This window comes from Paramormyrops kingsleyae, chromosome 6 (genome assembly GCF_048594095.1).
Source record: "Paramormyrops kingsleyae isolate MSU_618 chromosome 6, PKINGS_0.4, whole genome shotgun sequence".
Lineage (NCBI taxonomy): Eukaryota > Metazoa > Chordata > Actinopteri > Osteoglossiformes > Mormyridae > Paramormyrops > Paramormyrops kingsleyae.
The window spans coordinates 2,101,286-2,117,902 of record NC_132802.1 but is presented as its reverse complement, the minus strand read 5'-3'; the positions used below and the strand labels follow the sequence as shown (position 1 = coordinate 2,117,902).

Sequence of the window (16,617 nt, the reverse complement as noted above, 5' to 3'; positions counted from 1 at the left end):
GCAGTCTGGCTGCATTACCGTCGGCCATTGCGACTGGGCTGCACTGCAGGCGTGAACGCTCGGGCCGCGTAGCTGTTCACGTGGCGTCGCCCACGTCACATGACCTGGGCAGCTGCACCACAACACGCTCCCGCTCAGCCGGTTCGTTTTCTGAAGGGATCTCGATTTCATCTTCAATCTGCATATATTGTTCCCCCCCCTCCCAAAAAATAATAACCATCTTTCAAAGACCTTTTTGTAACGGCTCTGTAGTCCATTAATTAACTAAATTACTAGCAAACCAATTAATCAGTTTTAAAGTTGAAAGATGCTTATAAAACCCTGTGAAAATGGGCAGCGACTAACCGTGATTTATTTGTATTTTATTTAACTGTGTGAAACGTCGCTACCCAGTGAAATGGTGGAAGTTGGCAGTGATGCTTCTCTGCTGATGCACACGTCTGTTCGAGGTGGCGATAACTGCAGGAGTGAGCGCTGCGGCGTGTTGGGGGGTGTCGGTGGGTCGTGCTGTCAGCCCGTGGGTCAGTGGGTACCGCCAAGTCCTGACAGACCTCTGTCGGAGTCGTATGAAGTTGATCTCCCAGGGTGTGTGTGTGTGATTTATTTTTTATTTTTTTAATTTTCCCTTCTGTGCAGCTGTCATATCTAAGTGCCCATAGACGTAGCGCTATAGACACAGGAATGTGCGTTTGCTTCTCTCTGGGGGGGGGGGACACTTTTTGGCAGAGCGCCCCGGTGGGGGGGACTCTTCCTGGGGACACACGCCCCCTGCTCACCAGCATGTCCCCCACACGCGGTTTTCATGTGTAACCGCTAGAATCGCCAGAGGAAAGGGGGGGGGGGGGGGGGCTGCTGCCTGTCCAGCTGCCTGAAAATAACTAGCAAGCGCCAGGCGCGGCCCTCCCCTCTGCACCCCGGGGTGGGGGCCTTTGAAGTGGGGAGGCCCCGGCCACACCCGTATTTGAGCAGGCAATTTCAGGTGTGCCCCCGCGACACGCGGCCCCCACCTGTTGTTAGGCCTGAATTACTGGGGCCTTTCAAAGCACCTTTTTTGTTTTTAAGGGCGAACAGAAGATCATCCTCCCCCAGTGCAGGGCCTGCCTGTGTTTACCCAGCTGGGGGGGCGCCTGGGACGCCTAAAGGCAGGGGGGGTGGGCGCCGGCCGGTCTGCTGCCTGGCTGCCCTTCCCCGGGACCTCAGCGGGTTAAAGGCAGGTAGTGAGGAATGCTAACTGGCCCCAAATGATGTCACCGCCTTTCCCCAGACCTCTTTAATCCCAGGGTACCTGTGTGCCTGGAGCCTAATTGTTCCTGATGGCTTGGACCAGGCAGCAAACCAAGGGGGCCTCCTGCTTTACTCTGTTCAGCCAGCAGATGGCGATGTTAATCTTTTAGTGGCTCACTAAACACACACACTCCACGGTGCCTGATGTGGGCCGGGGTGTTTCCGCCTGGTAATCTTCCAATTTCCGTTTGCGTGTTTTACTTATTTTTAAATTTGCAGGTGTGTGCCCCACAGGTGAGTCATCTTAAAGGGGCGGAGTCAGAGAGGCACCCTGTAATTAGTAATTGGTGGCAGTGCTGTCTTGGTCATGATACTTAGCACCATTTTGGTGTTGAGACTGTGGATGGCCTTCCTGTAAACAAGGGCCAGATGGAAATCTGGGGGATCCCAATGACGGCAATAAGTAGAGCAGTGTGGTGCTTATGAAGGGGCCTGCTGTTGTACCTTTGGATTGAGCAAAGAAATCTTTGTGTAAGTGGGCAAATCTTAAGAAGTTTGAGCCATTCAGACATCTTTGGTTGTGCAAATGACATCAGTAGTTTTAGTGACGGGCTCTGGTGAGAGCGCCCCCTTGTGGAAGACTGTATCCCAGCACTCTTCCCGCACGCAGGTGAAACCCGACTGTATGGAGGGTGTGGGTGGGTGGGTGTCTCAGCCCGTGTGTCTGTCCCCGTTCACAGCGGCAAGAGCGTAGTGAGTCGCCGTCACCAAATGTCATCATTGACTGTAAAAGTTTGAAAAAATAAAAGAAGCCTCAAATTACAGGAAAGCAGCACTGCATTAAAGAACAAAGGAGATCGATGGCAGTACATTACGCTTTATGCGATTGGAGGGGGGGTAAAAAAAATCAACTAATTAAAATTGATTACTCCGGCTTTGTAAAAGTGTTTCTGAATTAAATTATTGTATGAAAACATTTTGACCAGTTGAGGGGCTGAAGGAAGTATCCATTACTGGATTGCCGCTGATTGGAGCGGGAATGTTAGCAGAGACTGAGTGGTGTGGTTGGTGGCGCCCCCCCGCCCCGCCCCGCCCCACCCGTCTCTCAGCTCAGAGGCCTCACTGGCATGGGGGTGCAGCCATTGCAGGTCAGCATCCTCCCAAAAAGCTGAGCAGCATGGAAGTGGCATAGCAGACGAGGACCTCGGAACGTGGGAATGCCACTGGCGGCGGGCACGTGGGGGGCACGTGGGGGGCACGCGGGCCTTACCCTGGCGCTTTGACCTCCCAGAGGTATTTAGGGCAGGAAGCAGCTGTGCACTGAGCGAGCTTTAACACCAGCATGCAAATGGCCTCTCATCGTGTCAAGATGTCGATATGGTATCGACGTTCTCTGCCCTTATCAGGAGCGAAACCATCGCCCTCCTAATAAGCTAGGGGCTGACAATAGCTATTTGCAGCACGGCGTTTGAAGCGGGGTGCCCTGGCAGCTCTAACGTGTCAGAAAGGGCCAAATCGACATGGTTTTCCTTCAGTAACGAGCCAGTGGGCTGGGCAGCCATCTTGGCGCCTGCTCCTTCCGTCACGTAAAGGCCGTCTTACAGCCAGGTCCCATTTGGTCACGTGCTCAGTCGATTGCAGACGGACCGAGCGGTCTTGAAGCAGGCACTGATTTCTCACTCTACCTTTCAAACCCCATGTAAAGTTGTGTAATGCATGGTCACGGCTGTCTGTCTTGTTCTGAGTGGGAGGTGGCGGGGGGGTAGTTAGCTCTGTCACAAACACATCAACGGCGGCTATTTATAAACCTTAGTGAACCTCCAATGGAGATTTCCCCCTACCCCCCCCGTGTGTTCTTTTTGACCTTTCATTTCAAAGCGTGGCTGGGGAGTGAAAGATACCCCCCCCCCCCCCCCCCCCCCATACTGGAAGGTCACGGTACAAAAAACGTCGTTGAGCGGACTCTAACGCGGCCCGATCGCCAGCGCGCCGTGCTGCTGTTGGCTGGGGGGGCGGCACCGGAATCCCAGATCTCTGCGCTCTTAGCTTTTCGCCATAGATGGGCAGGGGGCTCATTCGCAGCAGCACCAGTCCTGAAGTCGGGGTTCTGTCTGGTCTGGCGTGAGACGCTGCTGTCTGTCGTGGGGCTGCAGGGTCTGCGGCTGGAGCCCCCTCCCCCGGCGACCTGCTGCAGCTCTCAGGAGGGCGGGACTTCCTGTCCAGATACTGATGTTGACCAGGTAAATAGGTCGGGGAGGGGTGGGCGGGCAAATGAGCTCCTATTTTGATACTGCTTCTAGGAGGGAAAGTGCTGGACTGAAGTTCAGTAAATGGTATGTTAACGTTTAAAGTGTGGTTTCTTTTTGTGGTAATTTAAGTGACTAACCCTCTGGAGTCGGCCGTCCTGTGTTTGTGATTTTTTCTTGTAACATTTATTTTTGGGTTGCTGAACGACACAAGCTGGTCTGAAAGGCCTGCTGAGTCTCTCCTTCTCTCTCGGACCGGCTGCTGGCCCACACAGGAGGCGTCTCCCTCAGCTCAATGTCCTTGTTGAGCAGAGGAGGTGTCATAATTAGAAAAGCATTTTAAAGACGTATGTTTTAAAAGATTAAAAACACCATTCAGTATATCAAACTGTTGGGGGTTGGGAAGGAAACGTCTAATTACATCAGAGCCCCGTGCCGCCTTCGGGCCCCCGCTGCGGGCCCCCGCTGCCGGCCCCGTTGGGCTCAGTCCATCCGCTGCCACTGGTCCTCTTATCAAATCACTTGCCAAGCGGCTAATTAAAATAGAGCTTCATTTTTCCCTGCTTTTCCCTCTTTCTGGCCCCTCCTCTAAGCCATTGTTTGGCAGGAACCTGAGACCGGCTTAACGTGATTCTCCGTGTCTGTGAGTCCCTTTATTACATCAGTGATGCTCTTCCACAAATGTACAGGGCTCTTGGAAATGAATTGATTCGCACCGAGTCTGACCGTCCCACACTCGCTCCCGCTGCCCTCCTTAACCCAGCGCCCTACCTGTGGCATCCTGTGATGTTGCAGTAATAGCAGAGGCCAGCAGGTGGCAGAGTGACTAAGGGTCCTGTGTAGGTGCCCATAACAACTGCGGCCCTCCAAACAGGCCTGTCTGATCTGCCCCCCCCCCCCCACCCTCCCCAGCCTTTCTTCTTATTGGAGCTAAACTAGTTTTACGCTTTTATGAGTCCAAATGAACGGTTTGTTCCGTCTTTCCCGTGGCTAAATGATTCACATTGACCCATAAAATCATAAAACCAGTCAAACTCTGGGTCTCCATCCCCAGTTTGCAAACCCCCCCTTTTTATGTGTGGCGCTTGTAGTGCCGGTTCCGAGCGTCCCTTTCATATTTTACTGTTTGAAATTCGTTTTAAATATGTCCTCTTTCAGTATTAACCACGTTTACCGGCTTTAAGTAGTAGAATCTGGAGGGCAGGGAATCCTCTTGGTTTCCAATAATGTGTTTTCCATTACGTCAGATCGTTTTATTTCGCCATAATTTGAGTGTTTCTGCGCGTCTCCTGTGGCTCCCCTCGCCATAGTAATTATTAGCTTAGACAAACCGTTCGTTTGAGGGAGGGGCTAAGAGGACGGCTGCAGGCCTCTTAGGCCTGGCGAATATAATAAATGAAAATGTAACACTGAGCGTTTAAGAGAGAGCATCTCCCACATGAGGAAAGATAATATAGAAGCATGTAATGTCATCAATGCATCTTCCATAAAAAAAAACTAAATTAACCCCCCCCCCCCAATTCTGTGTGTATTCTGTTTTGTAAGTGCACCCTTAAATTGGAGTGTGATTCAGATATAATAATGGTGCTCATGCAGGGGTGTGATGTCGTGCCCCCAGGTCGGCCCCCAGGTCTGCGGTGCTCTTCCCCGCTATCCGGCCTCCTGCGCTTTTCAGTTGCAGCTGACGCTGGGCCTCTCATCTCGTTTGTAAAGATTATCAGTTAAAACGATGCATTAGCGACTTACAAGAAGCATTACAGGCCGACGGGACGCCCTGGTCGGTGCTTGTAGGTCACGGCATGGAGGGGCCCCCCGCTTTTCCTCCGCACCCGTGTTAAAATGGAGGTTAGACGGTGACCGGTACCGTAAAGGTGAGGCACGCCACCCGTATACTTATGTGGGCACACGCTCGTGCAAGGCTCGCACCTGCACGGCCACGATCTGTGCACCAATAAGGAGACGAGGCTAAAATCTGCGCAATGCGGTTATAATTGATTGAGGCGTCTGGGTAAAACTTATCCAAAGCTACTGTGAAATACCCCCACCGTTCCCCTAGAAGAAAAGACGTGACCCCTTCCCGCCAATGGCTGTGCGCCTGCTTACTGGGACCCATCTTCTTGCTGCTGGGCTCGGCTGGGCTCGCTGAGTGGGTGAGCACCAGAACCCCGGGACTCCAGTCGTTTCTATAGTATCTGTCTTATGCAGCGTCTCTAACCCGTTGCCTGTTTAAAATCTAGAATTTTGACAAGTCATCGGTTCCTTCAAAAAGCACCTTTTTTTAAAAATGATCCTGTCTCTCGTTTGTGCATCAGCTGTAACGTGCTTGCTGTGTCATTGCGGAAGCGGTAATGAATGTGTCCTGCGTCACCATCGATTTTAGGTTTAAAGTGAAAACCTGAAAGCTGAAGTGTAAGAGTAATACACAGAAACCGTATATTTACCTGAAAACTGTTTTCGCAAACCGCATCGGGCCAGACCTGTGTCATCAGAAGGAAGGAGCTCATCTTAAACCAAAAGCTACATGTTTTTGGAGGGCTCAGAAATGTTTTCATCTTTTGACTTTTCATGTTAGTTGATCATGGCATTAATTTCTCTAACCTATATATGCAGTTGTTACATTTCATTTTGTAACATTTGAACTTAAGAGGCTGTGTTCATTTTGTTGTATTGCTCCTAACAGCAGATAAAATATCAAACACTTTTTTTACTACTGATCAACCACAAGTGTACTGTGTTATAGACGGACAAACTATCACTTTTTGTGAGCTTAATTTTATCTTTCTTCAATATTTCTCCATCCTCTTCAGACCTCGCTGTCATGACTTACTGACGCATGTTTCCAGATATTTGAGATGAATTTTTGTGTTACTCAATATCGGTTTATTTGCCTTTTGATATGCCTGTTTAAAAAAAAATATATATATATAGTAGTTTTCCCGGCATTTTCATAGTTCTCACTTGCTAATTTGTTTATTCAGACAGTGAATCAGTAGAAGGACTGTATTTCATTGAAAACCGCTCAAAGCAGTACTTGAATCATCCTATTATCAAAGCTTGAGTGGGGGAAAATTCTTTTTTTTTTTTTTTTTTACGGTAACTTTGCTGCGCAGCCGTCCGCCGGGGGATGTGACGCTTTAATCGGCTTGTCACAACGGCAGTTCCAGGTGACTGGCTTTAATAAGCCCTCAGCATATCGAGATCCAGGAATCTCCACACCCCTTGTGTAACCCTCGTGAGCTTGAAAGGTCGTGGTAATGTCATGGAAACGCTGGAACCTTCCGAGATGGCGGAGGAGAGACCGGCTTCTGTTGGCATGGTGGTGACGACGGCTGTCAGCAGCCTGTGCCGCTTAGGAAAGGTGGAGTAGAATTGTGATATTTTATTCATCGCTGTGGGGAAATTGTCTCTCTGCCTGTCCCGTCTTGCTCTGTATGAGTGACACAGACTGGTAATAGCAGGCATGGGAATGACTCTGCAGACCCGCCCAGCATCCCGGTACGATTGGGGTTAAGGGCCCGACAGCAGCATCACTGTACCAGCCACGGAATTTCACCCTCCGAGCTTCCGGGCCGGGGGCATGGAGTGGTACCGCGCTGGGCCGCACTGGGCCGCACTGGGCCGCAGTCTGCTCCCAGTGTCGTACTGGATTGATAGTATGTAGCATCATAGCTCCTTATATGGCAGCCCTGCACAACTTTGACAAATCTTAAACAATGCATTGTGGTATCGTTACCCCCGATATAAAAACTACAAAAAGCGAAATGACGGTAAATCTGGCTGCTATTCCCTCTCCAAAGTGCATGTGCCACTTTGGAACAGATTAGCCCCTGGACGACCTCCTATCTCTTTAGCGTCACTTAACGAAAGGGCAGTAATTGGCTTTTGGGGAGGGATTACAGGAATTTCAGGTGAGTTTGTGCCCCCCTATCAGCCGCGGGTTGACCCATACCCCCGTTTCCTGTTTTATGTGCCTTTGGCTTTTTTGCTGAAGCACAGCTTCATGTGTGCCGTCAAGGAAGCACTGCTTAAACTTTTTTTTTTTTTCCTCTTGAAGCACAGTGAAGTGGCAGGTTAAGGTGTCTCTCATAGAATCCCCCCCCCCAAATCGATGACTGCCGGGCACTCACAACTTACAGGTATTCAGGTGCTATTTAATTTTCTAGTGCATTAACTTTTAAAATCATTACAGCGTTCAGGTTTTATGATTTGATCACAGCATATATTTAAGGGGACGAATTAGGGAACTTTTTAAGCTGAGTATTCTTCAGATATTAGATACAGATGAGCACTTTCGCATTAAGTATAGATTTTTCTCTCCCCACTCACTTTAGGTGGAGAATTTATCTTAAGGAGGGTAATAGCAAATTAAAGTCCAGACTCCATTTGTTCAGGAAAGCCCGATGGGCTAATTCTATAATGGCTGATTCGGGCCGACTCATTTCGTGGCTTTGTCAGGAAAGGGGGGTGAGGCTCGTCGCTCTCCCACGGATGGCAACTCACTGTCCAATTGGGGAAGCGATTAACAGCAGGGTGCACTGAAGTGTGCCCAGGAGGAAGCGCCCCGCCGGCCTCTGTGCAGGGACCCCCCCAGCCCACCACCGCCATTTATTTATTTTAATTTTGATGAAGGTTGAGTGCACTCGATTTCGGGAGAAGACCCTGTGTCTTTGGTCCCTGGTTTTCCCACAAATCGTTTCCACTTCACAGATATCTTTGGGGAATAATGTACATGAATTCCCTCCCCCCCCTTCGGTTTCCACAGGTTGCGACGGCTGTGAAGTTTCTGCTGAACCAAAAAGTCCGCCAGAGTCCCCTGAGCACCAGGAAAGCCTTTCTGAAGAAGAAAGGTGAGCAAATTGTCGTCATGGTGGGAGGGGCCAGGAGGAACCCCCCCCCCCCACACAGACACACACACTTTCAGGGAGGTTTGTTCACGGCAGAGCCTCTCTTGGGCAGGGAAAGGTCCCCCCCACAAAATCACCAGGACAAATTTGACTCTGTGTGTGAGAGACCTTTTGTAGCTTCCTCTTTTTTATGAGGAAAGTCATCTTAAGGCTTCCTGGGGAATCGCCTTCTCGAGTGCAGGACTAGACAGTCAGCAATAGCCTTTTCTTTTATTTTTCATCTGTATTTGTGTCCGAAGCCGATGGCCTTTTAAGATCGAAGTTTAGTGCAGCGGATCGACGGGCGCAAGAGCGGGAGGCGATGTGTGAATGGGGGTGCCAAGTAAGCACGGCCTACGCTTACCACCACAGAAATGCAGTCCAAAGCAGTGATAATTTCGTTGACGAAATATTTTCGTTATAATTTTCGTCAACAAATTTTAACTGACGAAAACGAGACGATAACTAAATAAAAATTAAGTGATGATGACGAAAACTATAATAAAAATATATTGACATTTTCGTTAACTAATAAAAACGAGATGAAAATGTGAGTGAGGGATGTTTTTGGAAATGATCCAATCAGAATTAATCTTGGTGCGTGGCGCGGAAAGACGCACACGCACATTTGAAAATTAAGATACTGATTCACCTTGCGACGCGAGATGCGACAGTACATCTTGCATACATTGGTGGGTGTCTGTCTGACTTAAACTAAAATGACATGGCAATGGCTGGGAGAAAAAGAAGAGAAGGTATATGGAATAATTTCACGTTTGATGTCAAGACAAACAAGACCTTGTGTAAACCGTGTGGAGCGGCAATCGCTGGTAAAAATACAACAAATCTAAAACGACATCTGCAAGGTAATTTTTTCAGGTCATGCAGTATTTGCAATGGCATTACTGCCAAATACAGTTTTTCTTTTAAATAATTTGGAGTTGCACTTTTGCTTTACAGAATGAAGAATGTCATATGCAAGTTCTAAACAATGCATATCTAATTTTTGGTTTTTATGGAAAGACGATATTCCACATATTTAATAAGACTTGGCTTTATTTCATTTTAAGTTAGAATATTTTGTATATTACCACAGTTTAACTAAATTACATTTAAATTAAACCCAATATATTTTAGTCAACTAAATCTACAGTAGATTTAGTCGACTAAAATCTTATGCTTTTTAGTCGACTAAAACTAGACTAAAAGTAAAACAAAACAGATGACTAAAATATGACTAAAACTAAAATTTCATTTTAGTCAAAAGACTATGACTAAAACTAAATTGAAATCTGCTGTCAAAATTAACACCGGTCCAAAGTCAAGGAACGAGGGGTGACGTATCCAGAACAAGTCATCTGCTTTTAAGGGTCGAAAGTTGAGGTGACCCTGACCTGCCCAGTTTGGGGTGGGGAGGGGGGATCTCATTTTTGAGTTCAGTGGACAAATGGCCCTCTGGCTGGGGTGTTTATTTCTGCGTTACAGAAAATGAATATTGACAGCCCCCGCCTTTCAGTGGATCCTCGGTTCTGTTGCTAGTAGCGTTTTACAGCCTTTGCTTGATTTTGCCACCATCCTAAATTTGAGGGCCCGCCTCCGGTGAGGGTGCTCTTCTGGGTTTAATGGAGAAAGGTCACTCTTCCTATTTGTTTTTACACCCGTCAAACTGGCATATAGGCTGGTGTGTGTCCCTCACAATCGCCTCTTTAAGGTGGGGGTCTCCATCAGTCCTGAAGTGCTCAGTGTGGCCACAGTATGTACTTGGAGCTTGTGAGCGAGATGGTGTGTGTGTGAGAGAGAGAGAGAGAGAGAGAGAGAGAGACTGGGTCCTGACTCAGTGGGGGGGGGGGGAGGCAGATGGCCTGATTTAGCCCTGCCCCCCTTTGCCTTACCTACCCAGCTTGCCCATTAGCTTCTCCTGCCTCTGTTTCGCTCACTGACAGTGTGACTCTTCTGTCATGTGACTTCCAAACCCGCCAGACCATAGTTTCACCTGGACTGTTGGGGGCGTCTCATTTCCCTGAAGGTTCTTTTGGATAAACTGGACCCTCTGGTGGGCTTCTAGCTAATAACCAGCAGCCTACTGGTTCCAGAGGTTGAATCAAACAAAGACGTAACCCTGAGTAAACCATTAAACAGCATGAACAAGTGTCGGATTTCATGTCCCTTCAGATAAAAGCATAATGACTCCAGGTACAACCCGGCAATTAGTCAGTCTCCCTGACGTTCGTCTTCTTTTCCTTTTGTTCAGGGCCTGCAAAAAACAGAAGTTGTAAATCCACTTTTTGCTGCAGTCTAAATTCCCATTCCGCCGTTCCCTCGTGAGCTTTGTGTATTTGTCTAAGTCTTTTTAGTGGGGTGCTTTTATAAATCGGAGATTAGCGAAATGTCACAATTATACGTTTCAAACGACACATTAGCTTGGTTTCGCTTCATTATTTTGCATTTTAAACCTGGCTTCCATCCAAGGCAGCCTCAGCCCCTTCTCTCCTCCCAAGGAGGGGGGCTTCCTGGCAAATTGAACATCTTGTTTCAAACTGTTTGTTTCTGTTTGGGTTTAATTAATGTACATAAACCATTGGCTGGTGATATCGGAGCTGCAGAACTAGCTGTGCCGCTAGTTCATAGGGTTTTTTGTTGTTTTTTTTGTCTTCATCTTGAATTGGGCAGAAATTTATACCCAAATGTTTTAATCTGCAATGCATATATATGCGATGTGAGAACACAAAGACTCATTTTGGTAATCTGGAATTTGTATTGATTTGTTTTTCATTGTTTACGTTTGTATACGATATAAAAGTTGAGTCTCGTTCTAAGATACAGCAGAAATCCCCCTTCTACCTCGTTCATCCATTCTTTTGCAGATCTAGTGCATTAACCAGCCCTTCATTCTCTTGTCACAGGTGAGTAACTGAGAAATGTGTGCCCACAGTGTGGGCTGAGCCCTTCTTAGCTTGAATGACGTCTCTAAGCCTGGCAGACCTGCTTCACATGGTGACAACTGTGGAATCACAGTCTGATTTATCTGCCCAGTGTTTGTAGGGACTGGCCTTGGTGTCTTTGGTCCTGCTCAAGATAAATACAGCTCATTTGGCTGTTAAATGTCATGATAGGTGGTCTAAAGGATGAACAGTCATCTAGTACCATTTCAGGTATAAAAAAAAAAACAATGTCAATGTTGAATTTATAATGATTGGTCGATGGATTAGGGGACTACAGAGCAGTTTTATGGTTCTGTGCTTTGGTCCTGGTTTAAATGAGCCTACACCAGTTTCTCTGCTGTGTTCCATTTCAACTCTGAAATCTTAAATTCCCAGTTCTTAGCCGGAAATTTCAACTGTATCGCCCCCTGAGGTTGGAATTCTGACTCGGAAAGTCGAAGGAACCTCTTCATCCCTAACTTCAGAATTCAAAATGGCTGCGCCGTTTATCGACCGAAGTGAAAGCTGTAGTGATATACTGCTTATTAGCCCTTGTGTCTTATTTCTGCTCCATTTTATCGGTCACACACACAATACTGTCCAGCCGTTATCTGCTGACGTGTTGCTACAGTGTTTGTATGCGCAAAATGAATGAATCTGACTAGAACTACCTTAAATCTGACAAGTTATCCAGCTAAGCAAAAGATCCTGCTTTCTGAAACAGGCCCCAGTTTCAGAAAGCAGGATCTTTTGCTTAGCTGGATAACTTGTCAGATTTAAGGTAGTCTGGGTTAAATGTAAGTGAAGGAAGATAAAGGCCATTTAAACTGGGGTACCTTAAATCTAACAAGTTATCTTCCCGGCTCTGACTTCCAACCACCAAGGTAAATGGAACCCAGCACTAGACATCCCTGGAACACATGGTGGGGTGGGGGTGGGGCAGGTTGGCTGGTTGCTTCCTTGCCATAGAGTCCTGCGCATTATTGTGGGAGGGGCTCATTTCAGAGAAGGTCATTCACACATTACGTGACTGCGTCTGTGGGATGTAATTCCGAATGAGATCGCAAAGGACGATGATTTTGCTGTGATAGGTGGCCTTAATTCTACCAGAATGAGTTGTGAAAAGTTGATATTATGTATTTCATGGTTCTGGTGGTCTCATCCCCTTTGAGATCATTGGAGATGCTGGTTTGTAAGAAATTGACGGAATCAGTCACCCTGAGGACAGCTTTCCATGTAAAATGAAGGGCCTTACACTGTGAGTGTTTGCGAGGTGGATCTCCACAGGCATGGTCAAAAGTGCACAGGCTGTGAATTAGGGGGGAAAACGTGGGGTGTGACGTTGGAAGGCAGCCTGAAAGCATGGGGGCCAGTCAACTTATGGTAATAGGAAGTGTAGTGTTTACTAACTGATGGAGCATGATGCATTCGTTAATGACAGTGTACTGTGTACGAGTTTGGGGACAGTGCTGTTTGATGCAGGGCTGTTCGTACAGAGGTGCGCTTCAATGCATCCACGTGAGTCTTCAGGGCTTTCAGCTGGCAGCATATGATGGAAGGCAGATAAAAGGCGATGAGGAGCTTTGAAGGGGTTGTGGGGGTTTGAAAACCCTGGTGTTAGGAAGGACTTTTGTGTTTGGAGTCAGCAGTAAATGTCATTGATCTCATTCAGCTGAGATGGGTCAAAGTTGACATGAAGGCTTTTTGTAGTTGGCGATGGTTTGAAGGTTCTTGCTGACTGTGGGGCTGGTGTTTGTGGCAGACTTCCGTTCCATCCATGTGTTGTCATTTTGCCGACTTTATTGTCCTCTCCTGGCTCTTGCTGTTCCCGTAGGCTGCACGCTGTGAGCTACACTTTGCAGTGGCTTTTACAATGATCTTAATTGAAATACGACGTGAGAGACACTGATGTAGAGGATGATTGCTTCCTCCTCAATATCATCCTGTGATCCCAGTCCATTGACTCAAGGCAGCACTAGGCTTTGTTAACTGAGGGTAATTTTTTCCCTTTATGTGGAATAATTATTGGTCCTGTACATGGTTAGTCTTCCTCAGGTAGAAAACCAACGGTGAGTCATGGCTTGGGGATGCCTGGTAACACCTGGACCTTGGACTTACCATCGCTGAAGCATCTATGAATGCTGCTGAATAATCACTGAAATGCTGTGATGTTTTTTCGTTCAGTTTCGCTGATTCGTTGTCAGAGACGAGCATGGTCAGTCGGATGATTGTAGTGGTGGTGGGAGCCCAAATACTTCTTGGGCGTGGTGATGTCTCACTCCTGTGAGGTAAACACGGTACTGGCTGGACGTGGTGATGTCCCACTCCTGTGAGGTCAACACGGTACTGGCTGGATGCGGTGATATCTCACTCCTGTGAGGTCAACACGGTACTGGCTGTGCCTTTTTGCATCTCGCAGTGAAATCACAGCCTTACACCAGGTGTTCCTTTAAGATCAGCAAGCCTGTTGTTTTGCAGATTCCAAAGCTTAATATCGCCATTGTGCTTTACTGTCCTTTTTTTATTATTATTGGAACAGCGTGCCCCCCTCTCCCCCCCAAATGAGGGCACCCTTTCCAGGTCACTGGTCTTTTAATTACCGGTCCTTGTACTGTGAGGTATTGATATAGCTGTGAGCTAAATGTCGACCTCAGCTGCAGCAGGAGCATGAACATCAGCCGTCTGAAATGTTTATTTTTTCATTCCGTTTGTTTCCATCCAGCTGGCTGATGAGTGTGTTTTGGGCATCATGGGGGATGGGGGGGGGACCTCGGTTTTGACGATTGTGCAGCCAGCTTTGTCCGTATGCCACTGCAGTTGAACGAAGCTGTAGGCCAGGAGTGTCTCCCACCGGGCTGCTGCTAAATGTGGTTTGGGTTGCTGAGGTGGTGATGTTCGAGATGGGGGGGGGATGGGGGGGTGGGGTGACTGTAATCTTAGGGTGTGCGCTGAGTCATCTCATGGCATTTTTTGACATACTCAATTTCACTTGAAATAAACTTTCTTCTTTACTTCCCCCCCCCCAGAAGTGGGTTGTGTTCTTTCATCTAATTCTTGCACACTTCCAAATAAGTTTCTCATGTAATTATTTATTTATTTTTTTATGAATATACGGACGTTGGGTCCAAATTCTGTTTGATTGGCACGCTTCATATGAAAGCGTTCTCTAAATGCTGTTGCAGAAATAGCAGCTTAATAATTATGACTATGACCTTTCATTTTCTCTGTTTATTGCTATTACCCATTAATTAGGGTTCGGGTTAGGGTTTGGGTCATGGTAATAAGAATTAAATATAGCCGTATTTCTTGGTAATGATTCATACTGCACAAACAGCAGTTAGTGCACTATGTGTGACTTAAAAATATGTCTTATTTATGCATGTTTTTGTGAATTATGCATTACATGTAAAACTTGCCAGTTTATGCTGATAAATTCTGGCTTTACTATGCAGCATTTATGTGATCGTCTAATCAGTCCTGCTGTCGTTGGACCCAGGTCATGTTGCACTTGCTTTTGCTCCATGGATTGGGGATTGAGGGCGGGGCTTTGTCTTAATGAAGCGGAAGGCATGTACCGTAAACAGCGGAGTCTTTTATCGCATTTTACATTTCCACTCGTGCGTTGATGTTGTCAGGTTGGAAGATGGTGGGGTGGGGGGCTGTAGGAAATGCGGGTGTTTACAGGAAGTACGAAGGTGGATGTTTGTGTTTACCATGCCGGTAATGTGCTCTGAAACATGGTTTTTGTTTTACTCAGAAAAACGGTTCTTTTTACACTGGCTTCCCAGAACTGCGTCAAAATGGTGACCTTTTCTTTCGGCAGGCTGAAGTGTGATTCAGGGGCTTTTTAAAACACATGGTCTGTTGGCCTTTTCTGCTTTTTTTGAACCCATTTTCTTTAAATTGTGAGTCATCGTTTCGTTTTTACAGGGCTCACCCCTTATTGTGCACTTGCTGTAAGACCTAAAGGTCGCATCTCCTGGTTGGAAGATGGCAGGTTAGGTGCAAAGCGCCACAGTGAGCGGCTTGGAAAGTGCAGCAGGTACAAGTACCTACTAAGGGAAGGGAAAATGTATAAGATAATAGGAAATGACACGTCACCATGCATGATGTCACTTCCTGTCAGCCTGCGCAGGTAAAGCAGCCCTATTCCGCAAAGTTGACATGCGAGCATTGCACCGACAGGCACGTCTGTCCTGCCTCTGAATTTACCCATAATTCCTCACCCTGACCCTGTGACCCCTGCATGCCCCCCACCCCCCGAATGTGAAGGCTCATTCCTCCCCCTGCCTGCCCGTCAGGATGCGGCGTGCAAATATATGTCCGTCCTAATTCCTAATCCAGTTTAATGTCATATTTATGTAAATACTCCCCGATTTCACTGCGTATTAACTGCCAGAAATGTCAAAGCTCACATAAAATGAAACAATACCATCTCCTGGCAGAGTGGAATTTAAATGAGATTCCTCCGGGTGGCCGAGCCACCGCTGGACAGCAGATGGGGGGGGGGGGAAATAGGCCGTGCTTTGATTGCATGTTGCAGGTTCTTTACACAGTAATCTCACCTCTTCATATTATTTACTTGCACATTTACGCTTTAATCTGTAGTGAAAGAGGAAGGCTTTGTGATGCTGTTTTTTTTTCCTCTTTTTTTTAAATTTGTTTTTGAAGAGGCCGTTACGTGGAGCCCCTGTAGTTCCCACTAAATGTGTTCAGCTTCTCCTTCCCTCTTGTTTCCATCTATTTATGAATTTTGTTTCAGCCCTTCCCATGTGTACCGAGCACAAGTGATGCTTCAGATTGATGGCCTGCTCACTATCCTTATCTCCAAAATTATGCAACAAGAGTATGCGAGACACGGTGGAAGAGCGTACCCTGTAAAAGGTGCTTGTCCCCAGGGCCTGCATTCAAACTGACCCCCCAAGCCCCCCTTCCCTACCAGGACCAAGGCCTGCGGGGGAAGCGATTGATGCGGTTGTAATTTCCTCCATGGTGCAGCCTAGTTAGGACCCGGGCCACGAGCACGAGGTGATAAAGTGGGTGCTCAAGGGTGGGGTGGGGATGGATTTTAATACATAAATGAATAAGCTGTGACCACGGTCACTGCTGTCAGTTGTCGGCACGGTGGCCATGGCGGTCTGTAGGGCCCCCACGGCCTGAGTAAGCAGTCAGCATCGCCTCGCTGCCCCTGCCGGACCGGTCGCCCTCGCGTGCCCCCGACCTCCTCCTCTTTATTTATTTATTTTGATCTCATATTCAAAATGTCAGTAATCTTCACCCAAGGGCAGCTTAATAATTCTGCCTCGGCGGCGTGATAAAACAGGGGCCGTCTTTTAACGGCCC

At 47.5% G+C, this 16,617-nt stretch overlaps 1 protein-coding gene across 2 annotated transcripts in view; it reads left to right on the top strand.

Annotated features, from left to right (window-relative positions):
* pex14 (peroxisomal biogenesis factor 14) overlaps positions 1-16,617 on the top strand; it is a 54,965-nt gene that overhangs the window by 13,458 nt on the left and 24,890 nt on the right. For both annotated transcript variants that reach the window (XM_072713365.1, XM_023793476.2), the window contains exon 3: positions 8,233-8,317. In XM_072713365.1, coding sequence (XP_072569466.1) covers positions 8,233-8,317 — 85 coding nt within the window. The remainder of the gene's footprint in view (positions 1-8,232; positions 8,318-16,617) is intronic.